We start from the raw sequence: 13,641 nt of genomic DNA, 5'->3' as shown, positions 1-13,641 counted from the left end.
AAAGAAAGGAAGGGAGGAGAGGAATTTCAGATGTGTGAAAACAAGGCATGGTAACTTTCTAATTTTATCTCCAGAATTCCTATCCACGTAAACCCTCTTGAGTATTTTCTCTACCTAGTAATGGTGGAAATTTCTTTGCTTACCAAGTAAAGATTTTCAGTTGTTTACGAATAGATTTTTTTCAAGTTAAAAATTTGAAGGGGGCTGAAAAATGTGTGATATACAAGTGTGTGGAGCCCCCTGGAGCTAAGCACCAGGGAAAGGACCACACAGTGCCTGGTCTGTGCCCTGCAGTTTGCAGTTCTTTGTATTGGTATAGCAGGCTGTAAATACATGGGGCCCTTTCTAGTTTGTTGAAATAAGATTTGTTTTACAAAAGTACCCAGTGCTGTTACTCCAGCATTCTAGAAAACAGTAGAAGGTTTTATTTCTACCTAAATGGGACTTGATTAATAAGCTTTGAAACTGAAACTGTTCAAATGTAGAACTTACAAAAATCTCAGGTGAACATAAGAAAACGGCTTTTTACATTAGATTCAGTATCTGCTATTTCTTTTTATTGTTCAGAGCTAAAACCAGTAAAGTAGATGGCCTTCCTGAGCAGGAGTTATTGTGTTTATTGAGGGAAATTATCTGTGTGTGTGACATTCTCTTCACAAGTGATGGCTGACAGTGGCTGAAGAAGTGGGGCTACTAGGCAGAGTCTTAACTGTCTTCTTCAGTAGTATGTGTAGATCCTAATTAACCCTTTGCGAACGTGGATTCATTTAAACAGACTTAATTTTAAGGAGGTTAAAGTAAAATGTGAATTTGTGTGAGTTAAGTTATGCTAAAACTTATCACAAATCAAATGACTGTCCTCAAAGGGTTAAAATGTACAAGAAATCATTTTTGTCATTTTACTTTTTTTTTCTGTTTACTTTTTCCCTCATTTTTTTCTTTAGTTTTTATACTTTCCTTCATATCATTTGTTCTGTCAGGTGTTCCCTGGCCATCGCCTTGCCCATCTCCTTCCTCTCGCCCACCTTCTCGCTACCAGTCAGGTCCCAACTCTCTTCCACCTCGGGCAGCCACCCCTACAAGGCCGCCCTCCAGGCCCCCCTCGAGGCCATCCAGACCCCCGTCTCACCCCTCTGCTCATGGTTCTCCAGCTCCTGTCTCTACTGTGCCTAAACGCATGTCTTCAGAAGGTACAATACCACGATTTGTTCATGTTTTTTGTTTGTCTTTGTTTAACTCCTTCGTGAGTTTATGATTACAAAATAGTTTCCTCTTCATTATTTATTAACCTATAATTTCTGTGTTTTAACTTTAGTTTATTAAAACTATTTCTATTAACCTTTTATTCAGTAGAGTAAACCTTGGTACATGCTGTGTGTAAAGCTCTGTAAAGACGAGGTCTGACCTGTCTGTAAATGATGCTCCTTTGCAGCCCAAGAAGATCACAGCCCCAGACAGTAACAATGATGAAAAGAGGCTGTGATTTACTTGCTGCTTCCGGGCATGGGCATTGGATAGAACCCTGTCACATTCCAGCTCCTTGGCCATGGTGCCAGTGAACCTTCCTGTTGGCCAAAGGCAGGAGTGCTATTTTGGGGTCCTTTGTGATCCATGATATCCCTTATAGTGACTTTGCATGTCTATCCTCAGGTAACAGTAGTTTTTAGGGTGCCTGAGGAACTGTAAATTTAATTTAATATTTATTTTTAAATTAGTCTTTACACTATCACTATAGTGAAAGGCCACTTTAATCTAGGGGGAGGCCTTTAAAATTTATCAATTAAAAGACAGGTATAAATTTAGACTTTTTTTTATATTCTTTGCTCTTGTCAAAATTATTTGTATTTGTTGCTGAATTCATATACTTTGAATGGTGGCACATGCCTATAATCCCAGTGCCTGGGACATAGGCAAGAGGATTGCCAGTTTGGCTTTTAATTAGTTCTGAGCCAGTCAGGACTATATATATGGTGAGACCCTGTCCCAGCCACCCACATATCCTGCCCCCAAAAGGTAGCATTCTGTTTTAATGCAGTTTGTAAGTTAAAAAAATCCTTTGTTCTAAATGACAATGTCCTTTGTTCAAAATATTTCTGTTAATGTTTTAATCAGATTGTCTTGATAAAGTCATGATAAATATAGCTGATTAAGACTGATAAAGTTTCCTGAAGAAGCTGCTTAGGGTAAACTGTATTCACCTAGGCAGAATGGATCTTTATGACTGAAGATTGTAATGTTGCAAAGACAAATTTCAATGACTTTTAATGTGTGCTTCTCGTAGTGGTTCCTAGCAGCAGCATAGAGCTCTACTGCAGACCATTGGGGTAAAGGTGTTCCATTTATTTCATGAGAATATGAGTCCAAGTTCTTGAGCAGCACATTGTAGTCAGATGGAGGGCTGCTCCTGGACTGCCCACAGAGAATGCTCTACATTGTTCTGGGGTGCTGGTACCTCCAGTTGAAAGCCCTAACAGTAGACTGGTGAGGAGGCTCTGGCTAAAAGTCCTTGCCATGCAAACCTGATGACCTAAATTTGGTCTCTGGAACTCATATAAAACTGGAAAGAGAGAACTCACTCCACAAAGTTGACTTTTTACACACACCATGGCATACAAGCCCTTTTTCATACCATACATATAAAATAGTAATAAAGTTTAAAAAATAAAGTCCTGGCATTAATTAGCATTTTCTCAGAGATCATGTCTGACTATGTTCCCACAAAGAGAGAGCATGTGTTAACTGCACTTAAGGCTATGAGAAAGGTAGTTCTGGGATTGTGTTTTTACTCAGTGGCTTAGTACTACACTGCTGATGGCTGTAGACACACCATCCCTGATGACTGGCAGAATCAATGATGGTTTCTCAACAATTCACACAGTGCAGATTTCTGCTAGATGTCCTTCTTCAGGTCTCACATAGCAGCCACGATTTATAAACTGATGATCATGACAAAAGAGGGATAGAACTGAGGTTTCTGTTTTTAAAACTACCGCCACCCCAGGGCCCTAAAGAACTCAGAGATAGAATGCTGTCCTAACAAGGATGGGGTCCCTAACACTATAAAACCAATTTTTTGTCTCATTTTGGATGTAGTAAAATCATGTAGAAAGGTAAAGTAAGAATATCTTACCATGCAGCTGTAATTCCTATTAAAACTTTAGTATAACTTATTTTTATATACAAAGTGTAGTTATACAGGTATGCTGTATTGTTTGATTTATCTCCCCGTTACTTTAAAAATAAAGGGCAATAAGGCTGGAAAGATGGGTCAGCTGTTAGCGAGCTTCTGCTTTTCCAGAGACCCTAAGTTCAGTTCCTAGCACCCTTATCAGGTGGCTCAACACCTGAACTCAATGTACACATACCCGCACATAGACACATACACAACATAGTTAAAAGTAAAAATAAACCTTTAAAGGGGGAAATAAAATGTACTTAGATAACTGACATCCCACAAAATAATTTTTAGTGTGGCCAAAAATCAGAACATTGTGGTTTATTTTATTTCATATTTTCATTTTTTAAACAATGAAAATCTGTTAGGGAAGTAAGAGTATATGTCTGTATTTAGCAAAAAAACAGTAAAGTGAACACTGCAGGACTTACACGATGTCCATCATGTCTTCCTCAGGCCCTCCAAGGATGTCTCCAAAGGCACAGCGGCACCCTCGGAATCACAGAGTCTCTGCTGGGAGAGGCTCCATGTCTAGCGGCCTAGAATTTGTATCCCACAATCCCCCAAGTGAAGCAGCTGCTCCTCCAGTGGCAAGGACCAGTCCTGCAGGGGGAACGTGGTCCTCAGTTGTCAGTGGGGGTAGGTATGACCCTGTCAATATGATATGTGACAGTGATGAGTTCTGTCATTATAGTCTATGTACAGTAGAGCTGAGCAGAAGATTTGAAAGGAAGTACAGAGTCAAATTAAATATGGTGGCATGAGTAGGAGTTGCTGGTTATAAAATATCACAGATGTTCATGACACTAGTTGAAGGAACTGTCCCATCATTCTGCAGCTCTGTCCCTGTATTCAGTTTTCAGCATGTTTCCATGGCATCTGCATGTGGAATAAGCAGATACTCACCTGGTGATCTTCAAGGACTAGTCTACACAGCAGGAAGTTCATCTTTGATGAGTAGCCTGAGAAGAGGCTGACTGTCAGTAGCTCTAATGATCAGGTTCATTTGAGCAGCAGATGTAGTTAGGCCCAGACTGCTTCGACTCTTGTGTTGGTCAGTCCCTAGTGTTCTCCCAGGGCTGCAGAGCCAGAGCCTCTGCCGGCTCTTCTCTTTGTCCTTTTCTTAATTAGCCCATAGACCTTTACCAGAAGGAGGGTTTTAAGATTAAACAAAAGCCCAGTACTGTTAAGTGTCTGGTTTTTTTGTTTGTTTGGTTTGATATTTTTTTTTTTTTTTTTGCAACAGCCTTGTATAGTGTGCAGTCATAGTAATTGCCCTATAAATTCCTTATTGCTGTTTTTCTTGACCTTAACTGAAAACTGAAAAGAAAATAGTAGGTGAGAGAAGAATCTTGAGCTGTTCTACTCCTTTGGCATTAATTGGATGGTCTGGAATTGAGTTTGAGAGTATCAACCTAATTTGAAGTAAGAGAGGAATGACAGCTGCAAGGGATACACTGAGAATCATGTTAGAGTAATGAACACTTCTGTGATGCTTGTGACTTCACAAAGAAGTCACCAAAGTAATGCAAACTGAACCATTTTTATTAATCTCTTGAGTCTGAACTCTGTAAATAAGCAGTTATTTTGAAGTCATTCATTCTTTCTGTATTAGATACCCTTTATGCTTTGTGTCCTAATTTTCCTCAGCATTGGCACTGGATCTTGATGTTGCAGGAAAAAGCACATAGTCTGGGCAACATCTACCAAAGGGATTTTACTTACTGTGTTGATGGGAAGAGGCAGGTAGAAATAGGGGTCTCTCTCTCTCACCTTAACAAGTAACTTAGTACTATGTTTTTCCCTTGGTGTAATTTGGCTTGCCACTGAACTCTGGTGTTGAGCTGTACTCAAAGTACTTGAAAGTTTAATTAGGAGGGAGAAACCACATTTGTACTTAGGTATTAGTGATTACTGAGAATTTAATGAATATCTCTTTGCTTTTAGTTCCAAGGTTATCTCCAAAAACTCACAGACCCAGGTCTCCCAGGCAGAACAGTATTGGAAACACTCCCAGTGGGCCTGTGCTTGCTTCTCCCCAAGCTGGTATCATCCCTACTGAAGCAGTTTCCATGCCTGTTCCAGCTGCATCTCCTACTCCTGCCAGCCCTGCATCCAACAGAGCTCTGACCCCATCTATTGAGGGTACGAAATGAAGGTCTTTTCCTATTCTAACACCATATGATCAAGAGCTTCTGAATATACAGTGGTGTTTTTTGGAAGCAAGATAGCTATCTATGATACTACTGTCCCATTTATATATTTATATTATTTAATGTCTGATATCAGAGGTTCTGACTTGCTCTGGTGTGACATGCCTGTTGTATGAGCATGCTTACCGAGTTTTGGTGTGATGATTAACAGGGAAAACCTTTTGTTTAAATGAAACTATTTTTTCCCCAAACCAGAAAATTGGAAGTATTTGGCGTTTTCTCATGATGTTTTCCTAACGTCTGCCTGATGATGTTTTCTTTTTTTTAACTTGTTTTCTAGCTAAAGAGTCCAGGCTTCAAGATCAGAGGCAGAACTCTCCTGCAGGGAATAAGGAAACTATTAAAGCAAATGAAACATCACCTAGCTTTTCAAAAGTTGAAAACAAAGGTTAGAGTTTGTTAAATTTTTTAGGTGTAATTACAGAGATAGAACAGTGTTTATCTAACTAATTTCATACTCCATACTGAGTGCCCTCCTTCTAAAATTTGTTTATATGTAATGTACGTGCTATTAGATACCAAGCGTAATGGGTATTTGAAATATCCATTAGTCTTCAAGTGATAGAGCTGTTCTCATTTCTTACTTATCTCTTTTACCCCACATGGGATTAAAGGCATTAAAGGAGTGTGCTGCCACATCTAGCCTCTGTACTCTATTTCTAGTATCCCATACAAACAGAATTTTAAGTTTAAGGTCAGAAGTAAATTGGAATCTAACAGGTTTTGGTTTTACAGGTATGTCACCAGTTGTTTCTGAACATAGAAAACAGATTGATGATTTAAAGAAGTTTAAGAATGATTTTAGGGTAAGTTCCCTTTCAACTGATTGGTTAGAATTAAAAAAGAAAATAGTAATTTTTATATGACCAGTTCACAAAATAGTTTTAACACACACACACACACACACACACACACACACACACACACACAGTCACCCTTAAGTCACATGTGCAGAAAATTAAACTTTTTTGTAAAGATTTTTATGCATATGAGTGTTTGCATTATGTATGTGGGCCATGAGCATTTTTACTGTCCTTGGAGACCAGAATAAGCTACAGATTGCCTGGAGATAGAGTTGCAGTGACCATAAGCCATCATATAGGTGCTGGGAACTGAACCCTTAACTGCTAATGTATTTTTTCCAGCCCACTGGATTTTGTTTGTTTGTTTATTTGTTTGTTTGTTTTTTAAGACAGGGATTCTTTGTCCTGGAACTAGCTCTTGTAGACCAAGCTGGCCCCGAACTCACAAAGATATTCCTGCCTCTGCCTCCCAAGTGCTGGGATTAAAGGCGTGCGCCACCACCGCCCAGCTCCACCGGATTTATTTTAAGAGAAAGACAGAGAGCAAGTGTCTGTCTTTCTGTCTGTCTGTAGGTGGGTAAGTTCAGGAGTCTATGAGGCCAGAAGAGGTTGTCCGCACTTGGAACTTGGGTTAAGGTGATGGTGAGATGCCTGATATGGGTGTTAGAAGTTGAACTTGGATCCTGTGAAAGAGCAGTAAGCATTGTTAACCACTGATCCATCTCACTAGTCCCTTGACAATTACTCTTAAAGATGTCTTTGTTCTAAGTGCAGTAACTTAAATCACAAGTTTTTTTGTTTGTTTTGTTTTGTTTTTAAGGCTACAGGTAACAAATGAAAGAATATTATCTTACAGTGCAAAACAACACACTAAAGCTCACTGCTTTGGTGTCTGCCTCAGTAGGTTTGTAGTTGAGAGTAAGGGTATGTCAATACTTCTGGTGTGCATGGAAGTTATAATGCTCCTGGTGTTCTGAGCTGGTTCAGATCTACTTTGTGAACAAGTATAGTAACTGTGTAAAATTCATTCACTTGTTCATTCATATTGCTGGTGCTGAGATTTGAACCCAGGGCTGTAACCACTGTGCTCCACATCCAGCCCCAATGGCGAGAGTCCTCCTGTAATGTAATTTCTTCTTACCCTAAGTCAAGCTTTCCTAGTGTATCCAGAGCATTTCGTGACTTTTTCATTCTCCCACACAAAACTTACAGAAACCAAGTTGCATTTAAAATGTAACCTTTAACCTTTGACAGTTCTATACAGTTGGTGTTTATTATTTTTAATTGTGTATGTGTATCTGTCTGTGTGCTGGAACTCACGAATGCAGGTGCCCCTAAAGTCCAAGAGTGTGATAATCTTCTAGAGCTGGTTGAGAGCTTCCTGGTATGGGTTCTGGGGTCCATACAGCTCTGGGTGTCCTGAATCTCACTTTTAGACCAGGATGGCATCAAATTCAGAGATACTCTTAACCACTGAGCCAGCCCTCCAACCCCACTATATTTCAGTCTTGGAGATTGGACTAGTTTACGTTCCCACCAGCATAGTGTAAAGATTCTCCTTTTCCCACAACCTCACCAGCATTTGCTATTTGTTTCTGCCATTCTGACTGGGTTAAGATAGAGTGTGTATATTTAAATTTTCATGTTGTTTTGTTTTGTTTTTAGTTGGACCTAGTGGTACATGTCTTAATCTTAGCACTCTGAGGCAGATCTCTGAATTTTAGGCTATCCTGGTCTAAAAGTGAGATTCAGAACAACCAGAACTGCATATTGAGACTCTAGACAAACAAAAATCCTTTTCTTTAAATTTAATTTAATTGTGTGTAACTGGGGAGGTCAGAGGCTTTAGGTTCCTCGGTACTGTAGTCACAGGTGTTGTGTGCAGCATGCAACTAAACCGGGTCCTCTTCAGGACGACTTCACACTTTTAATGACTCATCTGTCTTTCTTAATTCAGATTTCTATCAAAGCTAGTGATCTTGAACATTTGTATTAAATCTTTTGAGAACAGCCCATTTTATTAGTCTATTTAATGATTTGGTTGTTTGAGACACACAGTGCATGTTGGCATGTACAGCACTGCTTTGTTTTGTTATGAATAATGCTCAGTGGCTATGGGTTTTTCTTACTTTCTTACAAGGATGAGAAATGCTACCGTGAACATTGAAGTATGGTTTCTTATGAACATACGTTATCATTTTTCTAGGATTGAGAACTCTGTGTCCTGTGGTAGTGAGTAGAGTTACCAGCCATTTTACCATGGCAGGTACACGGTCACTATTGTACACTCCATTAGCAGCAGCCAGCAAATCCCTTTTATTTTTATTTTGGGTTTGGTTTTGAGACAGGAACCAGCTCCTCCAAATACTCAGTCTCCTGCCTCAGCCTTTCAAGTGCCAGTATCGCAGGTGTGTGTTATCTGGCCATGTGCGGGGCAGCCGTTTCTCCTCTTTTAGGTGCTGAAGTTCATGTTTTTGATTGTGGTCTATGTCATCTATGGATATGGAGTGGTGTCTCACTGTAGTTTTGCTATTCAGAGCTTTTATGGCTAATGATGTTGACTATCCTCCTTTTTTTGTTTTTTGTTTTGTTTTTCTTGTTTACGTTGCTGTTTATCCTTGACCGAACTTTATTTGTTTTTTTTTGTTTTTTTTTTTTTGTTTTTTTTTCGCTTGACCGAACTTTAAAACTTTAGAGTAGCCTTAAGGAATTAAGGAACCTTCCACCAAGTCTGGTGATCTCAGTTCAATTTCTAGGATCCACATGATGGGAGGAGGGAACTGACTTCTAGAAGTTGTCCTCTGACAACTCCCCCTACATTAAATAAGTAAATTAATCTTTTTGTTTGTTTTTAAAGACATGGTTTTCTCAGAATAACCCTGACTGTCCTGGATCTCGCTCTATACACCAGGCTGACCTCAAATTCAGAGATCTGCCTGCCTCTGCCTCCCAAGTTCTGAAATTATAGGCATGAGCCACCATACTCAGCTAATACGTGTGGAGGGTTAGGACATGATCTCTCTACATAGCCCTGCTGTCCTGGAGTTTACTATGTAGACTAAGAACTCACTGTGTAAGCCTAAAATTCCCAAACCTGCTTCTGCTTCCTGAGTGCTATGTCACTGAGGGGCAGTGGTGGCGCACACCTTTAATACCAGTCCTAGGGAGGCAGAGGCAGGCAGATCTCTGTGAGTTCAAGACCAGCCTGGTCTACAAGAGCTAGTTCCAGGACAGACTCCAAAGCTACAAAGAAACTCTTGTCTCAAAAAACAAAAACAAAACAAACAAACAAAAGGTTTATGTCACTATGCTCAGCCCAGCTCATAATTAACTCTTAAGTTTTGGGTTCTGATTACTAAAGTTGTGTTATATCATTCTGTTATTGATGCTTTTAAAAAGCTGTATTCTGAACCAGGCTTGGTGGCCTTTACTTCCAACACTCAGAAGGCAGAGGAAGGCAGATCTCATTGAGTATGAAGCAAGCCATCTGATCTACAGAGTGAGTTCCAGAACAACTAGGGCTATGTAGAGAGACCTGGTCTCAAAAAGCAAAAGGCCATCTTCTGAAAACAAGAACAAAAAGCCTTATTCAAAGCATTTCATTCTCTTCTTCAGATACTGCTTTGCTTATACTCACAGGAAATTATTTCTTTTATTTAGTTACAGCCAAGTTCTACATCTGAATCTATGGATCAACTTCTAAGCAAAAATAGAGAGGGAGAAAAGTCACGAGATTTGATTAAAGACAAAATTGAAGCAAGTGCTAAGGATGTTTTCATTGACAACAGCAGCAGCAACTGTACCAGTGGCAGCAGCAAGACCAACAGCCCTAGCATCTCCCCTTCTGTACTTAATAACACAGAGCATAAGAGGGGGCCTGAGGTCACATCCCAAGGGGTGCAGACTTCTAGTCCAGCCTGCAAACAAGAGAAGGATGACCGAGAAGAGAAAAAAGATGCAACTGAGTGAGTAACCTGGGATTTAGCACATTCTCTCTCCAAGTAAATCTTGACTTAAGGGATTTCTCCTTCCACTTATAGTTGTCTGCAAGCTGACAGAGAACTTTCAAAGTAGCTGTTACTAAGAACTGGCTTAGTAAATCCTCACTGAATCTCATCATTGAATTCTTAGCATTCTAATTTGCACCCAGCTGTGTGGGGTGAGAAAAGCTACTTCTGTAGAGACATAGAAATTCAAAGTTAAAGTTGGAAAGCCCTATCTTGGGACTCTAGTTGTGCCTAACTCTGCTGTCTGCAAGAACTGTTTGCTGCCCTTGGTGAGAAAGGGAGTACAGCACTGGTATCCATGGCAAGGCATTTTCTGTCAGAAACAAATGTTTATTTAGTATACATTTCTTTATAAAACTTAATTCTATGCATCTGGCATATTAAAAGCAATTTAATAGACCTAATGGGCTTTCTGTGTTCTGGATAGCAAAAAACCTAATTTATTTGAACTTTTAGAATGGCAGGTTGTTGATTAACTGTTCATGTTTTATATGCAGTTAAAATAAATTATTAGAGCAATGGCTTTTCCCAAGGTGTGTAATTAAAAAAATATTGACACAAATTGAGCGGTGGTGGCACACACCTTTAGTTCCATCATGGGGGCGGGGGCGGGGGGAGGCAGAGGTGTCAGATTTCTGTGAGTTCAAGGGCACCGTGGTCTACAGAGCTAGTTCCAGGATACCTGGAACTGTTACACAAAGAAACCCCATCTTTCTTTCCCCCCTTTTATTTATTTATTTGTTTGTTTATGTGTACAGTATTCTACCTGCATACCAGAAGAGGGCACCAGATCTCACTATAGATGGTTGTGAGCCACCCTGTGGTTGCTGGTAATTGAACTCAGGACCTCTAGAAGATCAGCCAGTGCTCTTAACCTCTGAGCCATCTCTCCAGCCCCCGAGAAACCCTGTCTTGAAAAACCAAAAAGAAAAAGAAATCCTTTGCTGGGCAGTGGTGGTGCATACCTTTAATCCCAGCACTCAGAAGGTAGAGACAGGGATCTCTGTGAGTTTGAGGCTAGCCTGATCTACAGAAGAAATTACAGAACAGGCTCCAAAGCTACAGAGAAACCTGTCCCACAAAAACAAACAATCTCGACACAGCTAAAAGTTATTGATGTGTGGCACATGGTGGCACAGGCTTTCTTAGCACAGCAGTTGGGATGCTGAGGCAGTGGGTCCCAAGTTTGAGGCCAACCTGGGCTGCATTGAAAGCCCTATGTTTAAAAACAGGAGTTAGAAATGCTGTGGAATCATGTATTAAGCATTAGGTTTTTTATTTTATGTGTGTGAGTGTTTTGCTTGCATGTCCATCTGAACACTACATGCACACGGTACCTTCAGAGGCCAGAAGATGGTGCCAGATGTTCTGGAATTGTAGTTACGGATGGGTGGATTGAACCCCAGTCCTGTGGAAGAGTAGCCCCATTAGACGCCTTTTTAAAGGGTGTTTTCTTTGGGGTTACTGTCTTTGCAGTTGAAATATTCCTAATTGCCTTTGAGGGTGTGGTTTCGTTGATTGTTTGTTCTTGTTCCACTAGTGTCTGTCAAATTGAAGAGCAGATGAGTGTCAGTGAGGGAGACCCACAGCGCTGCACAGAGTCCTTTATCTTAACTATGTCAGCAATTCTGGGAAACCTGACCAGTGTGGTAGAGTTGAAGAAAACATGGATTCAATGCAGGTTTCACTGGCTGTTTTTCTCTTTCCTCATTTAGGCAAGTTAGGAAATCAACATTGAATCCCAATGCAAAGGAGTTCAACCCGCGTTCTTTTTCTCAGGTAAATTTATGGCCATTTGTAGATCATTTTTGAAGAGATTTCATTGTGATCAGGCATGGTTTTTCTCCTGTGCTCCCATTTAACTAAACCCAGCTGTGGGATACCAAAGACAAATTGTTTTCCTTGTGGGTTGTCACTGTATTGTGCAGCCATTAGAATGGTGAATGTAAAGACCAGCTGAGAATGTAAGGTTGATGATGAGTGAGGCTGCAAAACTCAAAGATGCCTGTTGTTCCACTCATTTCCTTAGGGAGGTGTGGTAAAGCATGCCTGCCAATCCCAACTGTCAGGAGACTGGAGCTGAAGGATCATGAGTGTGGCTAGTGTGGGCCACGCGGTGAGGTCCTGTCCAAAAACACAAAAATGAAAAGAAGACTAAAAAATGGATAGACCTTTTCTGGTTCCTTGTAAAATTACACCTCCCTCCCTCCCTCCCAGAGTGTGTGTGTGTGTGTGTGTGTGTGTAGCGAGCCATGATAGCACACACCATTAACTCCAGCATTTGGGAAGAAGAGATGTGGGTGGATATCTGAGTTCAAGTCCAGTTTGGCCTAAAGAATGAATCCCAGAACAGCCAGAGTTACACAGAGAAACTCTTGTCTCAAAGAATGAAAATAAAAATTTGTCTCATGGCCGGGCGGTGGTGGCACACGCCTTTAATCCCAGCACTCTGGAGGCAAAGGCAGGCGGATCTCTGGGAGTTCGAGGCCAGCCTGGTCTAGAGCTAGTTCCAGGACAGGCTCCAAAGCCACAGAGAAACCCTGTCTCGGAAAAAAAAAAAATTGTCTCACGCACACACACTCTTTATATAGAGATTTGGGGAGGAGGAGTGGGAGGGGGGGGAGGGGGAGAGAGAGGGAGAGGTATGATAGTGATGGTGATGTTTCTGGGGAATATACCACGCCTATGCTTATGCCAGTCCTCTACTTCTGAACAATGTCTGAGGCCTACCCCCTGGATATTGAATCAACTTCTTACATGCTAGACTCTGGGTTGTTTTGTTTTGTCTTTTGAATAAAAGGTACTGGTTAAAAACAAATCAATAGAAAGATTGGGGAAATTGTTCTAAAGATTGCATTCCTAGTTACTTTTCACTGTGAAATAGTTGAATTTTATTTCTGTTTTGGTAGCCAAAACCTTCTACTACCCCAACGTCGCCTCGGCCACAAGCACAGCCGAGCCCATCAATGGTGAGTCATCAGCAGCCAGCTCCAGTGTATACACAGCCTGTTTGTTTTGCACCAAATATGATGTATCCAGTCCCAGTGAGCCCAGGCGTGCAGGTAAGTCCCATGGGTTAGAATTTGCTGGGTCACCATAGTTTGTGTTTCACATGCGTATCCTAGATCCGCACTAAGTGGACACCTGTTGGCAGATAGGGCTACAGAGGGGTGGGTAGGAATTCGGTGTATCATTAGCATGTGAATCTGAGTCTTAGGATTTATTTACAGAAAAATGGCTTGCATTTACTATTATACTAGAATTACTCTTTTTACTTGTATTATTTTAATTTTGGATAACTCATAAGGAGTCAGGAAAATACAGGCAAGATCACATTAAAAGACAGTGATAAGGGCTGGAGAGATGGCTCAGTGGTTAAGAGCATTGCCTGCTCTTCCAAAGGTCCTGAGTTCAATTCCCGGCAACCACATGGTGGCTCACAA

The 13,641-nt window shown here is 40.7% G+C and overlaps 1 protein-coding gene across 2 annotated transcripts in view; it reads left to right on the top strand.

The window, feature by feature from the left end:
* Atxn2 (ataxin 2) overlaps positions 1-13,641 on the top strand; it is a 63,422-nt gene that overhangs the window by 25,228 nt on the left and 24,553 nt on the right. For both annotated transcript variants that reach the window (XM_026784331.1, XM_026784326.1), the window contains exons 9-16: positions 981-1,190; positions 3,632-3,814; positions 5,123-5,320; positions 5,669-5,776; positions 6,124-6,194; positions 9,852-10,156; positions 11,914-11,977; positions 13,108-13,260. In XM_026784331.1, the coding sequence (XP_026640132.1) occupies positions 981-1,190; positions 3,632-3,814; positions 5,123-5,320; positions 5,669-5,776; positions 6,124-6,194; positions 9,852-10,156; positions 11,914-11,977; positions 13,108-13,260 (1,292 nt within the window). The remainder of the gene's footprint in view (positions 1-980; positions 1,191-3,631; positions 3,815-5,122; positions 5,321-5,668; positions 5,777-6,123; positions 6,195-9,851; positions 10,157-11,913; positions 11,978-13,107; positions 13,261-13,641) is intronic.

Source organism: Microtus ochrogaster, chromosome 2 (genome assembly GCF_000317375.1).
Source record: "Microtus ochrogaster isolate Prairie Vole_2 chromosome 2, MicOch1.0, whole genome shotgun sequence".
Classification (NCBI taxonomy): Eukaryota; Metazoa; Chordata; class Mammalia; order Rodentia; family Cricetidae; genus Microtus; species Microtus ochrogaster.
This window is presented reverse-complemented; position numbering and strand designations above follow the sequence as displayed.